The sequence below is a fragment of the Artemia franciscana genome, chromosome 2 (assembly GCF_032884065.1).
Source record: "Artemia franciscana chromosome 2, ASM3288406v1, whole genome shotgun sequence".
NCBI classification, from domain to species: domain Eukaryota; kingdom Metazoa; phylum Arthropoda; class Branchiopoda; order Anostraca; family Artemiidae; genus Artemia; species Artemia franciscana.
This window is the reverse complement of record NC_088864.1, coordinates 63,003,834-63,030,188: the sequence shown is the minus strand read 5'-3', so window position 1 is coordinate 63,030,188 and position 26,355 is coordinate 63,003,834. Positions and strand designations below refer to the sequence as shown.

Sequence of the window (26,355 nt, the reverse complement as noted above, 5' to 3'; positions counted from 1 at the left end):
CGATTTTAGTGACTTCATTTCCGGTCAGTTTGCAACCCTGTTTCCATAGACAGAAGGCTTTGTAGAAGAAAACAATATGTGCTAAACCTACTTCGGAAAAATAATAGAGCAAGATGGTGCGTTATCCTTCATAATCTCTCTTTTGGTTGTTATTTATGATAAATCATACTAGAAGTTATATAATACTCACTGTTAATCTCATTATTTTCGCATTTTTCCCTGCCATTATGTTATGGTGAAAAATTAGTGGGTAGTTTGTATTCTTTAAGTGAACTGGCATTACTTTTAGCCTAGTGATATCTGATTCTCAAAAATGACACTAACATCTATCCATAGTAGAGTACCTACTGTCTAGGTGAAATAAGAACTTTTTTTGTGTCCCTTATCCAATATGTAGTCTAGGTTAAGCCAATAATTCTGAATTTGCTGTCTTTTAGAAGAGCTGCTGGAATTTGTGCATGGATATTCTTTCATGAAGAATAAACTGTAATAACAAAGATTAAAGTCTAAACAAGGTTTTTTTGTCATCTTAGTAACAAGGTGAATTAAGGTTATAGCCTAGTTAAGAGCATAGGACTAGACTATTAGAAAGAAAACCTTTTCTAAAGGTGTAAGCCTACAATTACAGTTGTTCAGAAGGGAATATATTAAGGAAAAGAATTCTTACTTCACAATATATAGAATAAATATAGCTTCCCAAGCATTTGCCATGTTTCACCTGTCTACCTGCAAATTGAATCATTACTAATGAAATCAAGAAATGCATCAGAAATACATAATTTCACGCCTTTTATTTACACACTAGGGGGGGGGGGTAAATTGGGTAAATATTTTTTTGTTCATGTTATTGATTTATAAGTAATGTAAATATCCTACTTGATGCTTATTTTATGCCCTTTACTAATATAATAGGTGATTCTCTCGCAAATTCAAATTTAAGCCTGGTGAATGTATGAAGTGGAAACTGTACTGCAAAGTTTCCATACTTAGCACTTAGAAATGTCAATTCAAGATTTCATCCATTTCTGGTTGGCCCTCCTCCATGGGGCAAACTAAAAGTACATAAAGTGGGCAGGGTTTTGAAGCTTATGATAAAGTTGGGGTTGTACAATATGAATGAAATTACATTTTAAATATTAATTCCAGTTATCATTAGTAATTAGGCTACTGTATAGTAAGAAGCCAAAAGATAATTAAAAAACTCATGCATCCATTTATGTTCATATCCAAGATAGTCTGCTGGTAAATTTATAGCAAACAGTATAACTGGCTTTTGTATAAAGTGAATATACCACTTGATGCCTTTTTTTATGCTCTTTACAAATATAATAATTGCTTCTATCGGAAATTCAGATTTGACTAGTTTAAACTAGTCAGCTGTTTGTGAACAAAACTAAGTCCAATTTTGCTTACATGTAACATTACCTATCAAGCAAAACATATTAGTCCATTAGCCCTCATGGACTAATATGCTTTGCTCTACAGGTAATGTTATGTATAAATAAGCCCACTTTATGTTTTTTTTAGTTTGCCCCATGGAAGAGAAGGGTCAACCAGAAATGGATATGCTCCTAGAATTACCATTTATAAAAAATTTAGAATATCATTATTATTTTCAAGGGTCCTAAAACAGCTTAAAATTGAATTTACAAGAAAAGTAATAGTAAAACTCTAGTTTAGCTACTTTTCATTATCTTGGAAAGGGTATAGTTTAGGGAAATGAAACTTTTAGGGATGGATCTACAAACTAAAGTAAGTCCTTGGAAAGTATTTTGAAGTACCTACCTCCATTCCTTCTCACTAAAGAGGGCAGTGACCTTTGATGAACTTTAAAAATTTGTGTTCAGAAAGTGAATTCTTTCAAAATGGATCTTCTGCCTAAATGAAGTACAATAAAAACTGAATTCAGCTTCACAACTTTGCTCAATTCTTATTTATGAGGTTCCAAAAATCTGCAAATGCATTTCCTAAATTTAGAAAAAAAAAACTATTGATATGGCTTAAAATTCTGGCCAACTAATAGTAATTGCATTTCATAACTAAAACCAGAGAAAACAGAACTTATAGCTGAAAATTAACAAAAAATGCTGATTTCAAAAGTCAAAATTTCAAGAAGTACAGAATTGTAATATTGACTTTATTCATGAAGGAAATAAATAGAGGGTTAACATGTAAACTTGGCAATACCTTCCCAAAGTGTGTTTTGACCCTGGATTCATTACTGATAGTTTCACTTTCCTAACCCCTTTCCAATATAGTAAAAAGTAGCCAAGCTATAATTTTACCTAAGCAATTGTTATAGTCAGAAAGAGCATAGAAAATGACATCTAGTGGTATAATCAATTTATTTGTAGGTCAATAATATGAACAACATAATATATACCATAAACTGTAGTAGAATTGCAATTAAAGTGTAATTTCTGTGTATGAAGTAAGAATTTTTGGTAATTTAGTTTTCAACATAATTTACTATGATGAAAGTGGATACATCACTTGATACCTTTTCTGAGGCTCTTTTATAGCTCATAAATTATTCCTGGAGTAAATTCCATTTTAAGCCTTAATGAAGCCCCAAAAAGGAAAACACCTTATAGCTGGCTAACAAAAACTTTAAAAATTTGCTTGTGCAAAAAAAAAACTAAATTCTTAGCCTTAATGGAGCCCCAAATAGATAAACACTCCATAGTAGGTTAAAAAAAATTTAAACCTTACTTCCTCAAAAAAAAAATTGTTTAGCAAGAGAAAATTGTCATTTGTAGCTGATTTGAGAATGGTAATATCCATTATTCTTAATTTTAAAACAAATTTGCAGATATTTGTAAAAAGAGTATAACACTCCTTGAAAATGACATCACAGTGAACCTGATTTCATTTTTGGGGGGTTTCAAGCTCTTTCAAAGTTCCTCCAAATTTATTTTCAAAATAACAATTTACTGTCAAGACTAAAGAAAATAATAATTACTATTCCTGAATCAGCTACAAATAGCAATTTTTTCTCACTAGCCAGTTTTTTCAAAACACATTTTTAAATTTTTGGTTATTTTGGACTGTTTTTAGCCCTTTAGTGGCTAAAAATGTAATTTATTACAGAAGCAATTATTGCATTAAGAAAAAACATTTAAAAAAGCATCCAGTAATACATTATCTTTATCCTAGCTAAAACTCCAACTTATCCCATGGTTTTTATGGCACTTGGTATTAAACAAGTGACATATAGCAAATGCAAGTTCTGTCAGTCTGTCTGTCTGTCCTGGTGTTGCTATTTCAGGCACTTCCAGGAAAGCTAGGATGATGAAACTTGGCAGGTGTATCAGGGACCAGACTAGGTTAAGTTAGAAATAGTCATTTTCCTGAATTGACCATCTGGGGGAGTGATCAGATCTTAATGAAATTTGAAGTCTGGAAGGATATTGTGTCTCAGAGCTCTTATTTTAAGTCCCAATTGGATCTGGTGACATTGGGGGGAATTGAGGGGGGAGCCTAAAATCTTGGAAAATAGTTAGAGTGGAGGGATTGGGATGAAACTTGGTGGGAAAAATAAGCACAAGTCCTAGGTACATAATTGACATAACCAGGACTGATCTGCTCTCTTTGGGGGAGTTGGGGGGGGGGTTAATTCTGAACAAATTAGAAATATGAGATTTTTTAACTTACAAAGGAGTGATTGGATCTTAATGAAATTTGATGTTTGGAAGGATATTGTGTCTCAGAGCTCTTATTTTAAATTCTGACTGGATCCAGTGACATTGGAGGGAATTGAGGGGGAAACCTAAAATCTGGGAAAATGCTTAGAGTAGAAGGATTGGGATGAACCTTGGTGGGAAAAATAAGTCCAAGTCCTAGATGCGTGATTGACATAACTGGGCGGATCGGCTCTCTTTGGGGGAGTGGGGGGGTTAATTCTGAAAAATTAGAAAAATTAGGTATTTTTAACTTACAAAGGAGTAATTGGATCTTAATGAAATTTGATATTTGAAAGGATATCATGTCTCAGAGCTCTTATATTAAATTTCAGCCTTATCTGATGAAGGGGATGTTGGGGGGGGGGGCATTACCTAAACTCTTGGAAAATGCTTAGAGTGGAGGGATTGGATGAAACTTGGTGGGGAAAAGAAGCACAAGTCCTAGATACAGGATTGACATAATTGAAACGGATCTGCTCTCTTTGGGGAGTTGGGGGGGGGGGGTTAATACTAAAAAATTAGGTATTTTTAACTTGTGAAAGAGTGATTGTATCTTAATGAAATTTCATATTTAGAAGGACCAAAAACTTAGATATCTTATTTTTTATCCTGACCGGGTCCAGTGTCATTGATCTTGGAAAATGCTTAAAGTGGAGAGATCAGGATGAAACTTGGTGGAAAGAATAAGCACAAGTCCAAGATAGGTGACTGACGCAACCAGACCGGATCTGCTCTCTTTGGTGGAGTTGGGAGGGGAGAGTAATTTGGAAAAATTAGAAAAAATGAGGTATTTGTTACTTACAAATGGGTGATCAGATCTAAATGTAATTTGGTATCTAGAAGGATCTTGTGCTTTAAAACTCTTATTTTAAATCCTGACCAGATCTGGTGACATCAAAGGGAGTTGGAGGGGGAAGCCAGAATTCTTGGAAAATGTGAAATCAAGGTATCTTACAAATGGGTGATTGGATCTCAATGAAACTTGATATATAGAAGAATCTTATGTCTCAGATCCTCTATTTTCAATTTGAATTGGATCCAGGGACATAGAGGGTTGGAGGGGGGGAATCTTGGAAAACACTTAGAGTGGAGATATCTGGATGAAACTTGATGGGAAGAATAAGCACAAGTTATAGATACAAGATTGACATAATTGGTACTGATCCGTTCTCTTTGGGGGAGCTGGGGGTTGTTAATTTGGAAAAGTTAGAAAAATTGAGCTATTTTTAACTTAAGAATGGGTATCCAGATCTTAATGAAATTTGATATTTAGAAGGAACTCATGTCTCAGAGCTCTTATTTCAATTCCTGATCAGATCTGTTGACATTGGGGGGAGCTGAAGGGGGAAACCAGAAATCTTGGAAAATGCTTATAAATGTCATAGATACGTGACTGACGTAAGCAGACTGGATTTGCTCTCTTTGGGGGAGTTAGATGGTGAGGTTCAGTGCTTTGGCAAGTTTGGTGCTTCTGGACATGCTAGGACAATGAAAATTGGTAGGCATGCCAGGGAGCTGTACAAATTGACTTGATAAAGTCGTTTCCCTGATTCAAACATCTGGGGGGCTGAAGAGAGAGGAAAATTAGAAAAATTGAGGTATTTTTAAGTTGTGAGTGGGTGATTGGATCTTAATGAATTTTAATATCTAGAAAGACCTCATGACTCAGAGCTCTTTTTTAAATCCCGACCAGCATTAAGCCTCTGATTTTCCTTTTAAAGCAATCTATTGATTCTTAGAATTTTTGCTAGAGCTCATACCATATGAGTTCTTGGCTCTTGGCTCTTCCAACATTGTCACAGGTGCCATATAAGCTCTTAGCTCTTGTTTTTAACAGGTTTCTTTCTGAACAGTCTCAATTCTTGGCTTTTAACCTTCAAAATTCCAGAAACTACTCTCAAACAATCATAAATAGTCGACTTGTCTTGGTTCTAGTGCTTTGTGTTATTTTTGTCCCCCCCCCATGTGGTCATATATATAGGCTAGCCTAAATTAGGCAATATATACTGCATGAATATCCTTGATACCTATTTGCCATTAAGTTATTTTGAAGAAAAGGGTCTAGAGAATGAATAGAGAATTGATGTATATAACATTAGTAAGTAGTTATATGGATGATACTAGTAGCCTATAAATTTTATAAGGTAGTTTTCAGGATTTTATAGTGTTATTTTATAGTATCTCCTCCCCTAATGGATAAATTTTAGATCCATATTGCCTATATATTGGCATTATGTAAGTGCTAGGGTGTTACATGGGAGGATCTTTCCATGGAGGAATTTATCATGAGAGAAGAGAATTTCCATGATGGGGATGCAGGATTCTCTAGCATTATTTAGAAAAGAACAATGAGAAAATAAATAAAACAATTTTTTTTTAAACTAGAAGTAAGGAGCAGCATTAAAACCTAAAACAAACAGAAATTATTATGCATGTAATGGGGTTTGTCTCCTCCTCAATACCTTGCTCTTTATGCTAAAGTATATTTAGTAATTTCAGCTGTTAATTCTAAGGCCTCTGGGATTCAGCAGTCATTCTTAAAGAATTTGGACAAAATTAAAGCTTTAGTATAAAGAGTAAGGCATTGATGAGGGGGAACACCTTCATATGTGTAATAAAAATATACAAATATTGAAGTTTGTTATGTAAGTTAATTTGTAATTTGCATGTATTTATTACTAATAAAAACGTTTGTAAAAAAGGTAAAAAAAAAATTAGTTGCCTTTTTAAATAACCAAAAATTGGAGTGCAACTAGGTCTCCTTACCCACCCTTTTGTTTTAAAAAATTGTCTGATCAAAACTATGAGAAAGCCATATAGCCAAACAAATTAATATGCAAATTTTGTTTTAGTTATTCACGTGCAGTGAGCCAAAATCAAAACATGCATTAATTCAAAAACTTTCAGATATTAAATAAACAACTGAAAGTAAGGAGCAACATTAAAACTTAAAACAAACAGTAATTATTTTTTATGTGAAAGGGGCTGTCCCCTCCTCAATGGCTTGCTCTTTTTACTAAAGTTTGAGTATTCCTCACAACTCTCCTTTTTAAAACAATAAAACACTTCAGCATAAAGAGCAGGGTATTGAGGTGGGGACAGTCTCTTTCATACACAGAATAATTTCTGTTCATTTTAAGTGTTAATATTGCTCCTTACTTTCAGTTGTGTTTTTTTAATCTCATTTTTAAAAGGGATTGTTTTGCCATTGGACTAAGTATGCAATTAGCTTGAATATGTTAACCATACACAACACTAACAATTTTAAATGCACTGAAAGTTAGAACCAAGTATTTAAATCACTATTGTAAAAACTGTCAGTGTAATTCAAATTTTTAGAAAGAGAATAATTGTATTTAAATTGGCTTGGATATAAGCATAACTTCTCTTGAATTTAAAATGTTAAGAAATATTTTTCTAGAATGTAGTCAGCTAATTCTAACTAAGCCTGTATTAAGACTTTTATCTTGTTTTCTTTGCTGTTTGATTAGCATTTGGTATTGTAAAATGTTATGGTTTTCTGTTTGCTAGTGTAAAGTATAATGAATACAGGGAAGAACAGGGTACATGAATTAGAAGGAGTCAATATTAAAGGCTACAAAATTTCATAAAAATACATTGTATTGTTGTAAACAAAGTTCCACACTCAATGTAAAATGTGAACACAATTTTGGTTTATTTAATTAAAATATAAAAGAAAACAGTTATTTGGCTTTTTATTTATTTGATTTAGGGAACAAAACTATTTTAAACATATTCTATCATCAAATTAACATAGTTCTGATTAATTAAATTGATTAATCAGATCAATAAAAGTGAAACTGTTATTTTGCTTTTTAGTCATTTTGCTTAAGGTAACAAAACTAGTTTAAAAATATTCTATCATCAAATTAATATAGTTCTGATTAATTGAATTGATTAATCTGATTAATAAAATTGATACTGTTATTTGGCTTTTTAATCATTTTGCTTAAGGCAAATAACTAGTTTAAATATATTCTTTCATCAAATTAATCTGATTCTGAATTACAAAATTCATATACAAGGATAGCCTCATGTATTACATATGGAACAGACAACCCATTCCTCAGTTGACTTTAGTAAAAATTACAACAATATAAATATTCAGAGCTAGAAAACTTGTCAAAATCAGTGCTGTAAGTTTCAGGTTGTTTCTTTATTTTCTTTTTTTTCTTGGCACTTCTTTGCTCCTATTCAGGCTCTTTCCCTTTGTTTTTAGAGTTTCTGTTTTGTTTTCTTTCTTAAAAAGTATCTTCAGTGCTCTTTCTGTCTTGACAATCTCCTTTTCTTTTTTGCTTTTATAGCATCATCTAACTCTTTTGTAAGGTGGATCAGTTGTAACTGCAGTCTTCCTCCTTCTTCGATTTTTCCTTTTTGTACTTCCTCTGACTGTTGGAATAGGAATTAATTTTTCAGGTGAAAAAATATATGCAGTTGTAGAGTCATTAATGTCAGTTGTCATCATGGGGCATACAGGAGTAGCCTTGTCATCCATGTTAAATTGAACCTTTTTAGCTGGGATGCCATTAAAACCAATGTAGGGCTAAAAACTAACAGGTTCACCCCTATCACTACAAGTGTGGGGGTTTTCTTCATCAGCAGATGAGTCAGATGAAAAGTTTCCCACTTGTTCTTTCTCTGTTGTTGGAGGCTCCTCAATCGCTTTTTGGGTTCAAAGTCCAACTTGTTCAGTAGCGTCAGTGGGTAGGAAATCTGAATCAGGGAATATGGCTGGGTTAGGTGGCGTAATTCCTGTTGCTTGGCAACCCTTACTTGCAGTATTTATAGAGGCGCTTTGGATAAATGCTGATTTGTAGAGCATTGACATTTGAAACAGTATTATGACTTTCCCTGGGTTGTAATGGAGCCACTTTTGAAGATTGTCATTGTAGTGAAGGCTCAAAGGCTTCATTAAAGACATGTCAAGTGGTTGTAACGAGAACAATGCAGGGGTGAAAACAGCAACAAAGTGTCATTATCTCTTGCATTTGAGAAGAACTGGAAAGTCCTTTCATGCCTTAGAAAACACTATAAATTGTTTTAACCCATAATAAGAACAGCTCATCAGTCATCCATTCAGTGCTGTGAACCTCAGCCCAACTCCCTTAAGGTGGTCCCAGCTCAAACACTCTACATTTACTTCCTTGGAAAAACTAACATCAGGGGCATGTATGATACACTTGGGGACATGCAAATAAGAAAAGTTACAGTTTCCCCCCCCCCCTTTCTGAAGAAGTTATTTACCAACTTGTTTTTTACCCTCACAAGCAATAGTTTTTGAATGGTTCTTAGGATTCACTAAAACACCAGTTTCGTTGCAATTAAATATATGTGATGACTTTGGCTTACAAATAGACATCTGTGAACAAGCACTTCAAATAATTTTCAATAGACAGAATAATTGTATCTTGAATGTAACTGTGTTGTGGATAAATGGTCTAAATGGTGTGACTGTTTTTAGGGCAATAATTGGTCCAATGTAGATGCTAATTTATTCAAATAATAACCCAATCCTTTTTGTCAATGCTAGTGAGAAACTTCTCTCATGTTTCACTGTCCCTCTTTCTCCTACCTCTACATTGAGGATTGAACAGATATTTTATGAAAATCAGTTAAAAAAACAAAAAAATGGGCTACCTCCCTTGGAATATATACTTTTTTAAGCCTTGTACTTAGAGATAAATATTTTATTTTGGGTTTTATTTTTATCTCCAGGAGGAGATCGTATTTTCAAGGAAATTTGTATGGACAATCCAAGTTTTATTAGAGTTTTGATTTTAAGCTAAGAGCACTCTTTTAACAAATCCTGTGGCCTTAGAAGGCTTTGTAGTTCTTCATTAGTATAAGCCCTGGTTTTGCTGTGAACACATTTTTTTATATTTATTCTATTGGCTATAGGCACGAGGCCCAAAGAAGCATTTGAAACGTTTGGCTGCGCCAAAAGCATGGATGTTGGATAAACTTGGGGGTGTTTTTGCCCCCCGTCCATCCACTGGTCCCCACAAACTTAGAGAATCCTTGCCATTGATTGTGTTCCTCCGTAATAGGCTAAAGTATGCCTTGACTGGCGCTGAAGTAACTAAGATTGTAATGCAGAGGCTGATCAAAGTTGATGGAAAAGTCAGAACTGATTCTAATTTCCCAGCTGGGTTCATGGGTATGTTTTTTTCTTCTTCCTTTTTTGTCTTAGTGTCCATGGTATATCAGTTTCTAAAATGTGAAATTTATCTGAAAATGGGCAAGTTATCAAGATGCATTTTTTTATTGTATGTATATGTACATTCAGCAATCAGAGGGGGGTAAACCGCCTCTGGCCACTACTGCTACATTTAACCCACTGGAGGGCCATGCATATTGAGGCCAACATGGGGTCACAAGCTCCTCCTTCACTGCAAACTATTCAAAGCTTCACTTTTCCTTCTTGTAAATTTGTAAGATCCTTAAAACCTTTCCTGTGACCCTTTTCAGTCCCACTTTTGGACAACCTGATTTTGTTTTGTCCTATATGGATGATCTGGAAATTATCTTTGGCAATTTGTCATCCTCTATCCATAAAGGATGGCCTTGTCATCTTTAAACTTTCTTTTTATATCACTTAATAGTAGGAAGAAACCAATGTTTTATGTACTACCTATTGTTTGATACATACTCAGTTAAACGATTATCAAAACTATTCTTGGAAAATTCATCTTGAAAACATTGAACAAGTCATCCTCAACCTTTCAAAGTATTCATGTTTCAGTGCTATATTTGCCTACTGTTGTTACTGGTGCCTCCAATAATATGGTACAAGTTTCTTTTATCTATTGTTCCAAACTTTTTTCAGTTGCAAAACTTGAATATTTTTATCTTTGCTTTGGGTACAATGCTCCCCCACAGTCATTGCTATGTTCCTTTGGGCAAAATTCATCAAAATAATTCATATAAGTATGGATACAACATAACCCAAAGTACAAATAACTGTAACATACCTATTTGACATACATTGCAAGGATATGGCCTTCACTAAAGCTTTTCTATCAGCCAGTTTGCAACCTATGAAATTTTGAAGGGTAATTTGCAGTTGAAATTTACAATTAGTAATATGTTGAAAATCTTGTTGACTCCTCCTCTCACCTTCCTAAAAATCATGCTGTTCTTCTTTGAAACTTGATCAACAGGATCTCTTAGTCTAATAAACATAGTCATGTTAAGTAATTTATTTCCTACAGATCATACTAATGCCTATGGGATCGCCACACTCGCTTTTTTTATTTGCTTATACTGAGGTTTAATAAAAGTTTTCCTAAAATCACTAGACATTTCCACTTTCAAAGGACCTGAGGCTTAATTATTTTTAATTATTTTTGCACTGTCTCTGATTCCCCCTTGCAGTTAAACCCTTTTTGTATCCAATTTGTTAAACAAAATAATTTATCCTTTATCATTTCACACAATTTCATTAAGGTTTAATACATTGTCAAAAAGTTATCAATGCCCATGCCCTTTCAAACTAATTGTCCCTTTATACCAACTAGTATGTACTACTTTGTCTCAAAGGCTTAATGCATTCTCAAAAAATCATCAAGGCCCAGTCCCTTTTTATAACTGGAACAAGTCTAGATTTACTACTTTGTCTATGTTCCTTAATATGGCAATATAATATTTTATTATTATGTCCCTATATCTTACTATCCACCTCTTAGAGGTGATGCTTCTCTGTAACATACTATAGTATGCCTTGACTGGTGCTGAGGTAACTAACGTTCTAATGGAAAGATTATCATTGACTCAAACTTCCCATCTGGTTTAAGGGTGTTTTTTTGTGCCTTCAGGGCTCACAGTATTTTAGCTCAATGGGTAAATTCATTACTTCTTATGTGCAATGTTATGTATCTGATTTGTGGTGTTATCAAAATGATCATTTTGTTTTGTTGTGTGTATATTTATACATTGAAAGGGAGGGGAGGTGGAAATAAATCCTTGTTTTAGATAGTTTCCTAGAATTAATTAAAAAAAAAACATGTTTGCTCTTAGGGTAAAATTAGATTTGAAGTCTTTCAAACTTCTCTACAGCTATTGCATAACTGCAGTTTTAACATGCCTTTACACAAGCTATCCGGCCCCTCCAGTGTTAGATTTTACCCATACATTTTTATTTTAATGTAAATTTTTGTGTTTTCTTTTTTTTTAATGTTTCATTACTTGAAATTTCTTAAGATTGTTATCGTAATATTTACTATGATTAGATATATACAGACACTATGGCTTTGAACCCAAAAAACCATTTACATCTACTCTCATGTTATCTACAAGAAATTAGTAAGTGAAGAGTTGGCATAACTAGTATCAGTTATCTTATGTTTTACTGTTCTTTTTTTAATTTTCTCATTTGTGTTTAAATGTGTTTACAAATAGGGAACATTGTCGTTTCTTTGTTTTTTTTTTTTTTTTTTTTTTTTTTTTTTTTTTTTTTTTTTTTTTTTTTTTTTTTTTTTTTTTTACTTGTTATCTTAATTTAGTCAAACTAGTTCGGTCGGGAAGTCAAAGGTAGTTTTGACCTGTTATGCTAATTACTGAATCAGTATGTACTCCCTGTCATCAACTACATTGTAACTGACTAGGGGCAAAATATTCACAGGAGAAGTGCTGAATAACAAATAATTGTTGAATTGTCCCATTTAATGTCAAGCTTAAATAGTAATATGTTAATTAATTTAGGCAAAAAACAATACTGTCTTCAATCTCTTGAATTTGTTTGAATTATTTTCATACAAAGGAAGGCTCATTGTAAGAAAAAAAATATTTGGAATATATTTTCATGCAGTCAATATTCCTGCCCTTTAATGCAGTACTGTCTCCCATTTTTTATAATGTTACCATTATTGGTATTAATTTGAAATGATGTTTATCAGGTATAATCAGCTGATTTTTCTGATTGAAATTCTTTATCTCTGACCGTTTGTATTCTCAACATTTTTTTGATATGTGTAATCTATTTTTCTGATATCTTTTTCTTTTATTTCTTGCAACATAGATGTAATTAGCATTGACAAGACCAACGAAAACTTTCGCCTAATTTACGATGTTAAAGGGCGATTTGCCATCCATAGGATCACAGCTGAAGAGGCCAAGGTAAATGTTTAGATTTCCCCTTTTTTACGATATATAGAATTTATATTTATGCCAAAAGGCAGGTAAGGCTAAATTACTACTAAAAATGGATTAATGGAATAGTTTTTATGGCACTTGGTATCTACCAAGTGACATAACAATCGCAAATTCTGTCAGTCAGTCTGTCCTGGTCTTGCTAGTTTAGGCACTTCTAGGTAAGCTAGGACGATGAAATTTGGCAGGCGTATCAGGAACCAGACCAGATCAAATTCTAAATTGTTTCCCTGATTCGACCATCTGGGGGGTGGGTGGGGAGACGGTTAAATTGGAAAAAATGAGGTATTTTTAACTTACGAATGGGTGATCGGATCTTAATGAAACTTGATATTTAGAAGGATATTGGTCTCAGAGCTCTTATTTTAAATTCCGACCAGATCCGGTGACATTGGAGGGAGTTGGTGGGGGGGAACCCAAAATCGTGGAAAACGCTTAGAGTGGAGGAATCGGGATGAAACTTGGTGAGAAAAATAAGCACAAGTCCTAGATATGTGATTGACGTAACCGGAACGGATGCGCTCCCTTGGGGGGGGGGGGTTAATTCTGAAAAATTAGAAAAAAGAGGTATTTTTAACTTACAAAGGAGTGATCGGATCTCAATGAAATTTCGTATTTAGAAGGACCTCGTAACTCAGATCTCTTATTTTAAATACCGACCGGATCCTTGGAAACTTGGTGTGAAGAATAAGCACAAGTCCAATATACATGACTGACATAACCGGACCGGATCCGCTCTCTTTGGTGGAGTTGGGGGAGGGGTTCAGTGCTTTTGTGAGTTTGGTGCTTCTGGACGTGCTAGGACGATGAAAATTGGTAGGCTTGTCAGGGAGCTGAACAAATTGACTTGATAAAGTCGTTTTCCCGGTTCGACCATCTGGGGGCTGAAGGGAGAGGAAAAATTAGAAAAACATGAGATATTTTTAAGTTATGAGTGGGTGATCGGATGAATCTTGATATTTAGAAGGACCTCGTGACTCAGAGTTCTTATTTTAAATTCCGACCTGCATTAAGCCTCTGATTTTCCTTTTAAATCAATCTATTGATTGTTAGAATTTTGCTAGAGCTCATACCATATGACCTCTTGGCTCTTCTGACCTCGTCACAAGTGCCAAATTCTTTAGGGGCTTTATTTACCACCATTTCCTCCATCAAACTGAACTAAGTTTAAACATGTTATTAATACCTCAAAAAACCTTAGTTTTGTATGTATGCTAGAATTCATCTTTATTATTTAGATATCTGTCTTTATACTATATTACTATACCAATTATGAAGATGATGTGACTTTAGTTGGAACCTTTCTGGCAAGATTGCCATCAGCCTAATGAAATATTCACTACAGTTTGCTCGAGTTTTCCATCTTTTATTGGTGATTCCAAGATTTTAATGCAGTATTGCGTTGGTGCAAAAGCCCAAGAAAGTTTTTGGGCTTTTATTAATCGCAATTTTCCTCATTAAACTGAATCCATACATATGGATATATAAGATTGGCCATGAACCACAGGGGCTGTTCTTTAAATTCCACTTTTAGGACGTGAGGATCATCATGTTGGCTTGACCTCAGTACGTAGATAAATTGGATTAACCAAAATCAAAAATCATGCAAATTTTTTCAATTCTTGAAACTTTACCTCTATGTAGCTCGACTTTGCGGAAGAAGATTTGACAGTAGAAAATAGAATGGAAATTGCGAGCCTTGACCCGAGGATGATAGAGATTAACAACTATTGGTGCTATTAACCAAGGGCAGAACAGTGTCGCTCGGCTAGAGGCGTAGCTACGGTTTTCAGCGTCTGGGGACATTGTTAGCTTTGCTAACATTGATTTGCAAGATCTTAGTACTGACGAAAAGTCTGAGTTTGGTGCCCCCTCAGAGACTGCGTCTAGGGACAGTCGGCGTTTTTATTTCATCTTATTTTTATTATTTTAGTCAAGTGAAGCTAATGCTCTTACCTCTAGAGACCAAAAAACGAATTTGTATGCAGCGATTTGCAAGCAGCAATACAACTTATTTAGCTGCTTTATTATGAAACACTTACATGGAATAGTTTTGTTTTGCCTGGAAAGATGTCTCCTCAGTAAATTGGCATCACCTTTATTCAGTTTTGGGGTCATATTTTTTTTTGGAAAATTAGCTCCGACTTTGCCCCCTCCCCCCAGGGACTTTGAAGAAATTACGCCACTGATCTGTAACAATTTCTATATTGTGCTCCTATAAAACCGTATGAGATGTTAAGGGGACCAGTCCATCAAGGATACCGATTATAATTAAACAGCATGTAGCTTTGAACCCTAAGAGCCAGTAAGACGACAATTTTGTTTTTACCCCTTCACCCGCTCTAAATTTGACATCCTCTTCAGTAAGATGTCTCCTCAGTAAATGTGCATCACCTTTATTCAGTTTTGGGGGTCATATCTTTTTTTTGATGAACAGAGTTTTTCTGTTCTGATCACACTACCTGTCTTAATTTTTCGTAGCTACAGCCAAGTATTTTAGCAATTTGATTTCGAAAGGGTATACTTTAGATATGCAAATTTACAGGAGATACAAGCTATTGATTTAGTGTTCCATGTTCTATGATGTTTCATCAGGTATAATCAGCTGATTGTCAGTGATTACAATATTTTGTCTGACTTTAATTGTGCTTAAACGCGTTAGTGCTTAAGTTTGCTACTTGTATTAACAAAGTAATGTTTTCTTTTAGTACAAATTGTGCAAAGTCAAGAAAGTAGCAACTGGGCCCAAAGGAATTCCCTACATTTGCACTCACGATGGCAGAACAATTCGATATCCGGATCCCCTTGTTAAGGTTAATGATTCAGTTCAGTTAGATATTGCTACTGGAAAAATGACTGATTTTATTAAATTCGATTCAGGTTAGTTTTTGTTTTCTGGACTTGTTTATAATTTGTATATTTTGTCTACCAGCAAGATTAGATTATATTGATAAAAATGTCTGTCAGTGAACTATTGTAAAAAAAAGTAACTGTTCTCTTCCATTGAAGATAAACTTCTTTGTGTATTTCTGGTCATAACTATGGCTAAAATTCTGGTATATCGAATGCTAATTAAGAAAAAAATAATCCAGTCATTTATGTGTCAATGGAAATAGTGGTGCTGATTAGGGAGGATTCCTCCTACATTTTTAGATTTTTTATTTTTATTTATTTCTCTTTTAAATTGAACACCTCCCTTCGCCCTATATATATATATATATATATATATATATATATATATATATATATATATATATATATATATATATATATATTTATAGGGAAAATACACTTTTTTGTTACTTCATTTTAACCAACCGACGAAAATACTCCCCCCCCCCTTGCCCGTTTCCTGTGTCTTCATGAGTTGGTGCTACTGATGGAAAAGAAGCTGTGAATTAAAAATTGTGGTGCTATTTTATTTTTATTATTAATTTCTGCGCCTGAATTAAGATAAAACATAACATCTAATAAAAGAAGGGAGGCAGAAGGTTATACAATTCGTGCGGAAAACAATGAGATACTTTGTTCGGACCTTTGTGTTGAAATATTTAGTGGTAGGGATATGGAAAGCTGAAAGGAAGTATTAAATGAAAATAATTTTGCCTCGGGATTAATTTGCCTGGTTATCCAATTCTTATTTGATGAATTTTCTTACAAGCACCCGCCGATTTCAAAAATAAAGAACGCGTTTTTAAAATTAGCAGAAAATGAGCAAAAAATATATTATCATTAAGCTTTAGAAAGTGCTACTTTCTCGTATATTGATATATCAATATGAAATTTCTGAATATTTTTGGAAGAAAAACAGAAAAATATAACACAATTCCTACAACACAAAAATTTCAAGTGTCTCAAAATACTACAAAACATCAGATAAAGAATTTCGAATTATTGCTGCGAAGTTGTTCATATGGTCTGTTTCTCAAAATTAAGAAGGGTAAGCAACTCAACTTTTCAATTATGAGCCTTAGCAGAAATTCAAATTTGTTCATTTTTAATGATAATAAACCCAATGAGAGAAGTATGCTCTCAAATTCTATCATAATCTTTAACGGCCTTTCGATTGTAGAAAAATCAGCAGACATTAAAGTAGCAATTATTCTTTTGTAATAGCACCTATAGAAAGGATCTAACTTTAAGATCCTTAACTTTATATCCTATAAAGCAGTGGTTCCCAACCGGTGGTACGCGTACCCCAGGGGGTACGCGAAACCCTCGCAGGGGGTACGCGAAGGTCCCAAAATTAATTTAGTCTACATCTTTAAAACTTGTTTCTGACTCAGTTCCAACATTTCCCTCAAAATCAGATAACATAACCCATTGTACGTAATTTCAGACTCATTTTCAAAACTTTCGCTTTCAGTAACCCGCTAATTTTTCTCCATAGCCGTAAGGTCTCGATGCTAATTTTTCTCCATAGCCGTAAGGTCTCGATTTAAACTCAGCGAGTTCAGTATCTTGTCATCTGTTGAAACACGAAGTTCGTGAATTGTGGTTGCAAACAAAGATGGATAGATTCCTGATCAGGAATAACAAGAAGCCGAATGATGGTACCCAAAACTCTGAACCTGCACCTAAGAAGAAGAAATATGACGAATCATCGGTCAAAGTGCGTCGATATTTGTCAGAATACCTAGGGCTCGGATTTAGTGCGACAAAGTCTGATCCAGTGAATGCACAGTGCGTTCTTTGTGGTCAAGTCTTGGCCAACAGTTCCATGAAACCTGCGCATATGAACCGGCATCTCAGTACTGTGCACCCTTCTCATGTCGGTAAGCCCATAGAGTTTTTCAAGCGTAAACAAGAAGCATTCGCTAGTAACTGTTTGGAAATTGCAAAAGTGGCATCAGTTTCTTCAAAGGCTCTCCGGGCTTCGTATGCTGTTTCATATTTAGTTGCGAAACAGAAAAAACCGCACACCATCGCCGAATGTCTGATATTACCAGCACTAGTGAAAGTCAGTGAAATAATGTTTGACACGAAAACTGCTACTGCCCTTCAGTCTATACCTGTGTCGAACAATACCATTTCAAGAAGGATAGAAGACATTGCAAGCGATATTGTCATGCAGGTTATTGAGCAAATAAAGTTGACGAAGATGTTTGCGTTACAGCTTGACGAAAGCACGGATGTGTCAGGTGAAGCCCAGGTGATCGTTTTTTGTTCGATGTCAAGATTGTTCTGACATAAGAGAAAATATTCTGTTTTGTCAAAACCTACAGTCAAGAACAACAGGAGAAGAACTATTCAAGGTGATTGACAAATTCTTCGCAGAAGGGGGCATCTTGTGGGACTGGTGTCTATCAGTTTGCAGTGATGGAGCTGCCGCCCTAACAGGGAAGAATAATGGGCTCATGGCCTGGATAAGGAAGAAAAATCCAAAGGTGAAGTGGTTGCACTGCATCATTCACAGGCAAGCTCTTGCATCGAAAAGGATGAACGCACATCTGCACGAGACCCTCAACGAGGCTGTAAAAGTGATCAACTTCATCAAAGCCCGACCACTGAACTCAAGAATGTTCAATTTGCTGTGCCAAGAGATGGGTTCAGAACATCAACATTTACTTCTGCACACAGAAGTTCGCTGGTTGTCTCGTGGGAAGATTTTAAACAGACTTTTCGAGCTTCGACAAGAAGTTCATATGTTTCTTCTGGAGCAAAAATCTGCATTCAGTTCACTTTTTGAAAACCAGGACTGGGTCTGCAGGCTGGCCTATCTTGCGGATATTTTCGACAAACTGAATGACTTGAATCTGTCAATGCAAGGTTTCCGGACGGACGAACTCTCCCTGAATTCGAAGATGTGTGCTTTCATCAAGAAATTGGAGTTCTGGCTTAAAAAGGTTCAAAGAAACAGCGTTAGTGTCTTCCCGACCCTTGACAAGTTTGCGGACGATAGTGAAATTGATAACCTCAACACAATCTGTGATTGTATTCGGGAGCATCTGACAAAGTTGCGAGATGAACTTGTGTCATATTTCCCATCGATTATGAACCAAGATAGAACGCAGGACTGGATCCAAAATCCATTTGTTGAAGACGTGACCTCAAGCTCCGGTCTTAGTGACAAGCTTACAGAGAATCTGATCGAACTTGCCAGTGATCGCGCCTTAGAACTGAAATTCCAAAATGTAACTGTTTCCCAGTTTTGGCTGGAGGTGAAAGGAGAATACAAGGAACTAAGTGAAATCGCCATGTCTGCTTTGTTACCATTCGGATCCACTTACCTTTGTGAAGTGTCATTTTCGGCAATGTCATTGATCAAAACCAAACACAGAAACAGACTGAGTGTACAAAATGACCTTATAATTGCCGTTAGTGACATCGAGCCAAGATTTGATAATATTTTAGCAAAAAAGCAGCCTCAAGTTTCTCATTGATTTTGTACGTACATTTAAGCACCGTCATATTGGACAATAAATCTCGTGTTTTTGAAAATCTGATTTTAGTTAAGAAAAAAGTAAAACAACGATTCTCAAGAAAGGGGTACGCAAACTTTTTGGGCCTTGACTAGGGGTACGCGGACCGAAAAAGGTTGGGAACCACTGCTATAAAGGATCTAATAGCACCTATAGAAAGAATCTAACTAAAGCACCTCTAGATAGGGATCTAACGTACAAGAAATTTCCATATTGATATATTGCAGCCGTGATAGGCAGCAAATGTAGCCTAGTGTTTTTACGTGACCATTTTGGTTGCTAGACCTCGTCCTTTCTTTTTGTAATGACATAAAGACAATCAGTAACTCGCTAGTTTAATTAGCCTACTTTGCTAACTTATGAAAGCCTGTTGTTTCGTCTTCATTGATTCCAAGCATGCAGAACGCAATGATGGTAAGAAGAACGAGTGTTAAATATCATCAAATTGCAAATATCAACTTGATAAAATTACAAGGAGTCAGTGAGTGAGATTGTCTTTCCGTGCCTTCATTCCGTGATACATAAGCCAGTTAGCTATACTGTTTATGTATCCATACTGACTACAGTATGGCTACATACAATGTAGCCATATAGCTATCGTATATAGCTATATACCATATAGTTATGGTATATAGCTTATATACTATACTATAGCTACCATAGGTATATAGCTAGATACCATATAGGTAATGCTACATACCATGTAGCCATACTGTTTATCAGTCTTTGAAAAAATTTTATGCATAGCACACTTGATGTTTTTAACCAACAGAATACGAAATTCTCTTATTTCTTTGTTCAAAATTTAAAGAAACAGAAAAAGTTAAAAAAAATGTTTCTTTTCCCATCTTTCGTCGAAAATAGCTCTCGGACATGGAATAGAAATGTTCGGATTTTTTTATTATTTAAAGTTTTGTTCTGATTTTTTATCTTTAATTGTTGTAAATGGAAAAGCAGTGTGGTATAATACATAATATGGAACTTGTATAATATCACTATTTTGATCTTCATGTTTATTTATCCTCTGCAAATATAGTATTTTCTCAGGCAAAAATAAAAAATCATAAAAATTAAGCAACTCTTCTATTTCATTTCACAATATCTTAGTTATCAAATGCTAGTATTCCTGTCGAGTTGTTTAACATCATAAAGTGATTGGATGAAATACATTTTTGACAGTCCCATAAATCCTGTATACACTACACTCCATTGCCATATTCTTTTTTTGTCGGTATTTCATTGGAAATATCCAGCAATATGTAAATAAAGAAAACAGTTTATTGTATTCTAAAATAGGAGTATATAATTTTTATTTTATTTTTTAATTTGTACTTTTTAAATCTTAATCTTATCTATCCATGGCAGTTTTATGGGTATTTCGGTGATTTTTGGCGTTTTTCTTTAGTAATGGACAGTCATGTCCACTGTTCAAGGGTATGCCCTTGTTCAACCGCATGTTTGTTAAATATAGGCAGATTAGTGCTCTTCTTTTCGGATTATCCTGTTTATGTATAAAAAATGGTTACTGCTTTGATTCTAAATTTTATTTAATTATTTCTTTTTGATTAATCGCACGAATTTTTTTTACCTTTTTCTTTGGTGATGAACAATCATGTCCATTGACATTTTTTTTTCTAGATTAAGTGCATGATTTTGATTTGTGGCCTTTTTCTTTGGTAATGGATAGTCATGTCTATTGTTCAAGGGTACGCTCTCGTTCAGCTGCATGTTTGTTAAATCAATAGGCAAATTAGTGCTCTTCTTTTCGGATTATCCTAATTTTATAAATAAAAATAGTTAATATTTTACTTCTAGATTTTAAATAATTATCTATTTTTTGATTAGTTGCATGAATTTGGTTTATTTCCTACTTTTAGTTAAACACATAATGGAAAAGGTTTTTTCTTAACTGAAAAAATATTAGGGAATTAACTTTAATAGATACAGACCAGTGATGTCAATTCACGTGAATTCTGTGTTCTTATTTTCGGATTTATAAAAAAAAAATTACTATTTTTCTTCTCTCCTACTTTTCAATCTTGTCAGCCACTTTCCAATAAGCCTGTTATTTTTTTATGATTACTCGACACTTTTATGGCTACAGCCACAAATTTGAGGTTTCTCAGTCAGAAAAAAAACAGTAAGTTTCTTTTCACTTCTTACTTCCTCCTAAATCTTGACCTTTTGGCTTCTTTTGATATTGACCATGCTTTAATGTTGACTTGGTGGTCACTCCTCAAACTCTGAACAAGAATAAGTTACTTCTGATCATTTGTCTTAAGTCCCAAGACTGCCAGTAGAGGTCGTGTTCTATGTGGGATTGCTTACGTCATGGGTATATATACTGTGGATGGTGAGGCATACACAAGACAGGTTAAAGGTTTGAGTGCACAGGAAAAGGGATTTAGAGGCAGGGTAGAAGACTAAAAAGAGCCATCGACACTGTATAATCTCTGACCATACATATAGTCTCTTTCATAAGCGTTTGGCTTATTTCAGTAAAATAGATGACACAAAACAAAGGTGTTTAGGTTTGCATAAATGAAAAATGTGTAATTTTCCAATTTCTATAAAAAGAAGTTGAAGCCTACAAAATGCAGACCTCCCATCATAGTCCATGGGTTTCCACATCAGATCACTCCAATGTTGGAACTGGAGGCATGGACGTATAACCAGACACTGTTTCTGCAGGGCAGGATTCAAAATCGGAGATTCAAAGTAGTATGCCCATTTTAACAGCTTCGAAACCTTTGCATGGTGATTACTCCATTTTAATGAAATTGGCCCTTATTAGGCTGGGGGAGGATAATTTGTCCGACTGAAAAAGGTTCTTTCCACTGTGTGGGAAAATTGCGTACCATGTGTAAAACTTACATAATCTCGTTGATAGCATTAACGTCTTATTAAGTAGTTTGACAAAAATAACAAAATTTTCTTCATTTGATAAGAGTCTCTTAATGTTCTTTGAAAGTTTTTAAAGTGAAAATAATCTTTATTTTTAATTCAATGATATTTTTTTGTGCAAATTTGTAGGTAGTGCAATTCGATTTAACCTTTTGAATACTCCTCTACAAATTACTCAATTTTTTCCAAAAATAAAGCCAGATTGAAAAAAAAAAATTAAGACTCAAATTGTCTGTCCTGTAACTGGAACAAGTCCAATTCTAATGTTGCCAAAAAGATATACACGTTACTGGTAATTAATATTGCTGTCATACCTACAGAAAAGTATTATGCTGTTAATAGATTTGCTCAGAAAGGGTGAAAATTAGAAATTACTGCATTGCTCTTTGTCATGCCATTTTTAATATATTTGTTGTATATTGACTTTGTTTCAGGAAACCTTTGCATGATCACTGGAGGCCGTAACTTGGGTCGTGTCGGCACCATTGTCAGTCGCGAAAGACACCCTGGGTCGTTTGACATCGTCCACATCAAGGATGCTCTTGGTCACACTTTTGCCACAAGGTAGCATTTCAGCTAGCATTTGTTTTATGTGTATGTTACAGTGAATGTCTGAGATACCCTTTTTTCTCCTTGAATCTACTCAGTGTTGCCTGTCAACTTTTTATGGCACTTGGTATCTACCAAGTGACATATAGCGATGTCAAACTCTGTTGGTCTGTCTGTCCTGGTCTTGCTACTTTAGGCACTTCCGGGTAAGCTAGGACAATGAAATTTGGAAGGCGTATCAGGAACCAGACCAAATTAAATTAGAAATTGTTGTTTCCCTGATTCGACCATCTGAGGGGGAGTGGGGGTACATTTAAATAGGAAAAATTAGAAAAAATGAGGTATTTTCAACTTACGAATGGGTGGTCAGATGTTAATGAAATTTGATGTTTGGAAGGATATCGTATCTCAGAGCTCTTATTTTAAATCTCGACCGGATCTGGTGACATTTGGGCGGGGGACCTAAAATCTTGGAAATCCTTCCAAGATTTTTAAAAAATCTTCCGGGGACACAGGGGGTTGGGGGGGGAATAGAAATCTTGGAAAACACTTAAAGTGGAGAGATTGGGATGAAACTAAGCACGTGGTTGACCTAACCGGAACGGATCCACTCTTTGGGGTAGTTGGGGGGGGGGATTAATTTAGAAAAATGAGGTATTTTTAACTGACGAACGGGTGATCGGATCTCAATGCAATTTGATATTTAGAAGGATAACGTATCTCAGAGCTCTTATTTTTAAATCACGACCGAATCCGATGACATTGGGGGGAGTTGGGGGAACCTTAAATCTTGGAAAACGCTTAGAGTGGAGGGACGGGATGAAACTTGTTGGAAAAAAACCAGAAGTCCTAGATACGTGATTGACATAATTGGAACGAATCCGCTTTATTTGGAGAGGGGGGTTTAATTCTGAAAAATTAGAAAAAACGAACTGACATAGCCAGACCGGATCCACTCTCTTTGTATGTGTAACTTACGAACGGGTAATCAGATCTTAATGAAATTCTATATTTAGAAGGATCTTGTGCTTTAAAGCTCTTATTTTAAATTTCGACCAGATCCAGATAAATTGACATTTGGGGGAGTTGGAGGGGGAAACCGGAATTCTTAGAAAATGTGAAAATCGGGGTATCTTTATCTTACGAATAGGTGATCGGATCTTAATGAAACTTGATATATAGAAGGATCTTATGTCTCAGATGCTCCATTTTCGACTCGAATTGGATCCAAGGATATAGGGGGTTGGAGGGGGGAAACAGAAATCTTGAAAAACACTTAGAGTGGGGAGATCGGGATGAAACTTAATGGGAAAAATAAGCACAAGTTCTTGATACGTGATTGACATAATTGGAACGGATCCGTTCTCTTTGGAGGAGCTGAGGGGATGTTAATTTGGAAAAGTTAGAAAATTGAGGTATTTTTTACTTAAGAACGGGTGACTGGATCTTAATAACATTTGATATTTAGAAGGGACTCATGTCTCAGAGCTCTTATTTCAAATCCCGACCAGATCTGTTGACATTTGGGGAGTTGGAGGGGGAAATCGGAAATCTTGGAAAACGCTGAATGGAGGAATCGGGATGAAACTTGGTGGGTAGAATAAGCAAATGTTGTAGATACGTGATTGACGTAACCGTACTAGATTCGCTCTCTTTGGGGGAGTTGGGGGAGGGGTTCAGTGCTTTGGCGAGTTTGGTGCTTCTGGACGTGCTAGGTAGGCGTGTCAGGGAGCTGCAAAAATTGACTTGATACAGTTGTTTTCCCCGATTCGACCATCTGGGAGGCTGAAGGGAGAGGAAAAATTAGAAAAAATGAGGTTTTATAACATACGATGGGGTGATCGGATCTTAATGAATTTTGATATTTAGAAGGACATGGTGACTCAGAGCTCTCATTTTAAATCCCGACAGGTATTAAGCCTCTGATTTTTCTTTTAAATCAATCTATTGATTCTTAGAATTTTTCTAAAGCTCATACCACATGGGCTCTTGGCTCTTCCGGCCTCGTCACAAGTGCCATATGAGCTCTTAGCTCTTGTTCAATTTAATGCAAGGTTTGATGATGCCAGGTTAGGTTAGATTTGGTTAGGTGCGATTAGGACAGTTTGGGATTTTAACCCATTTCTGATATTTAGAACAAATTTAATCTAATCTAACTTAAACGAATATAAACTAGCTGTAACTTTTACCCTCATAGTTTGCATAAGAGTGAAAAGGCTGACTCGTAAAGCTAATTGAATCCAAGCAGAGAAAAAAGGAATTTCGAACATTGACTGGTGAATGTCGACATAGCCTGATTTCCGACATTTTTTGTTTTTTTTTAGTGCGTGGCTACCATCAATAAAGATAGATCGGTATTTTTTCATGTACAACGAATAATAGAAAATAAATGCATATATTTAATACCTCCTTCCCCGCAAGGCACTATGGCCCGGAATGTAGGCAAAAGGCAACATAAGCTGATTCTTGGTATTTGACGTTTATGCCTGAGAAGTTAGGCTTAATAGTTTTGAAAGAACTGATCTATCGAAAATAAATCATCACTTTTATCACCTTGTGTATGTGATATGGCACACTTAATCTGATATTTATAAAATCTAGTAAAAAATTTGCTTAACAATAATAAAGTAGTTATACTGTAAGAGTTGAGCGTTTAAATTCTTCAGCTTATTTAGATTGGTCCATCAGTTGACCTATTCACTTGCCGAACCATTAAATTGTGCTAAAGTGTATTTAATTTGTATTGTCTTTACCTGGAATTTTCAAATATAGCATATATCTATGATAATATTTCACAGATCATTTGGCTTATTCAAGGAGGTTTAAGGTTGTATTGTAAGATTTTAACGGATGTCTAATGGAATAATAGGACTGAGAAATCCCATTTTAAATAGACATAGCATAATATTTGAGGATTTGAACAAAACACGTATATAAATAGCTAAGTGGCCTTTCCAAAGCAAAAAAAGTTGTTTTGGCGAATATTCTTTGATTTATGAAACATAAATATATGAAAAGGTGTGCTAGTTTTTGCATTATTTGTGTTTTGATATGAGGTATAGTGAGTTTTTTATCACTGAAGTAGCATTTCTGCAGAACTGCTCTTATTTGATTGATTGAAAGACTTGTTTTGTACTAAGCGAGTGAGAGCAATTGATTCAGTGCATCTATCTATACATGTATTATCATAGGTTGTAGCCAGATTTCTTTTTCTTAATTTTTTCTTTCGTTTACGATTTTTTTTTATATATATAATAGAATAGATTAAAATTCATGTAATTGTTTGTTACGCGACCTCGCCAAACATGGGACTGCGACTCCCCATGGCATTGACCTGAAAGACCCACCCTCCCTTCCTTTAGGAAAAAATTAAAACTGGGGCAGTGAAAGTGTATATTTCTGTTTTTATCCTGAAACCAATTTTTTTTTTCAGGTTGAATAACGTCTTTATTATTGGTAAAGGAACGAAGCCGTACGTTTCACTACCCCGTGACAAGGGTATTAAGCTTTCAATTTCAGAAGAAAGAATGCGGCGTCTTGCTGCTAAACAAGCAGTTTAAAGTACTCGATCCATACTGGTGTCATATTTTTGTTTGTCTTGAACGTCATCAATAAAAATGTCACCGGAG

General features: G+C 34.9%; 1 protein-coding gene across 1 annotated transcript; it reads left to right on the top strand.

Moving 5' to 3' along the window:
• On the top strand, positions 1-26,355 carry LOC136043915 (small ribosomal subunit protein eS4). Its single transcript, XM_065728959.1, has 6 exons — positions 1-116; positions 9,603-9,861; positions 12,721-12,818; positions 15,560-15,731; positions 22,612-22,741; positions 26,160-26,355. Exons 1-6 carry the CDS (start codon positions 114-116, stop codon positions 26,284-26,286), a joined length of 789 nt encoding a protein of 262 aa, XP_065585031.1. The 5' UTR covers positions 1-113; the 3' UTR covers positions 26,287-26,355.

Excerpts from the sequence above, each read along its gene's own strand:
- LOC136043915 (XM_065728959.1), top strand. Across the intron at positions 15,732-22,611 it reads TTTTATTAAATTCGATTCAG|GAAACCTTTGCATGATCACT; the intron begins GTTAGTTTTTGT and ends ACTTTGTTTCAG. Across the intron at positions 22,742-26,159 it reads GGTCACACTTTTGCCACAAG|GTTGAATAACGTCTTTATTA; the intron begins GTAGCATTTCAG and ends TTTTTTTTTCAG.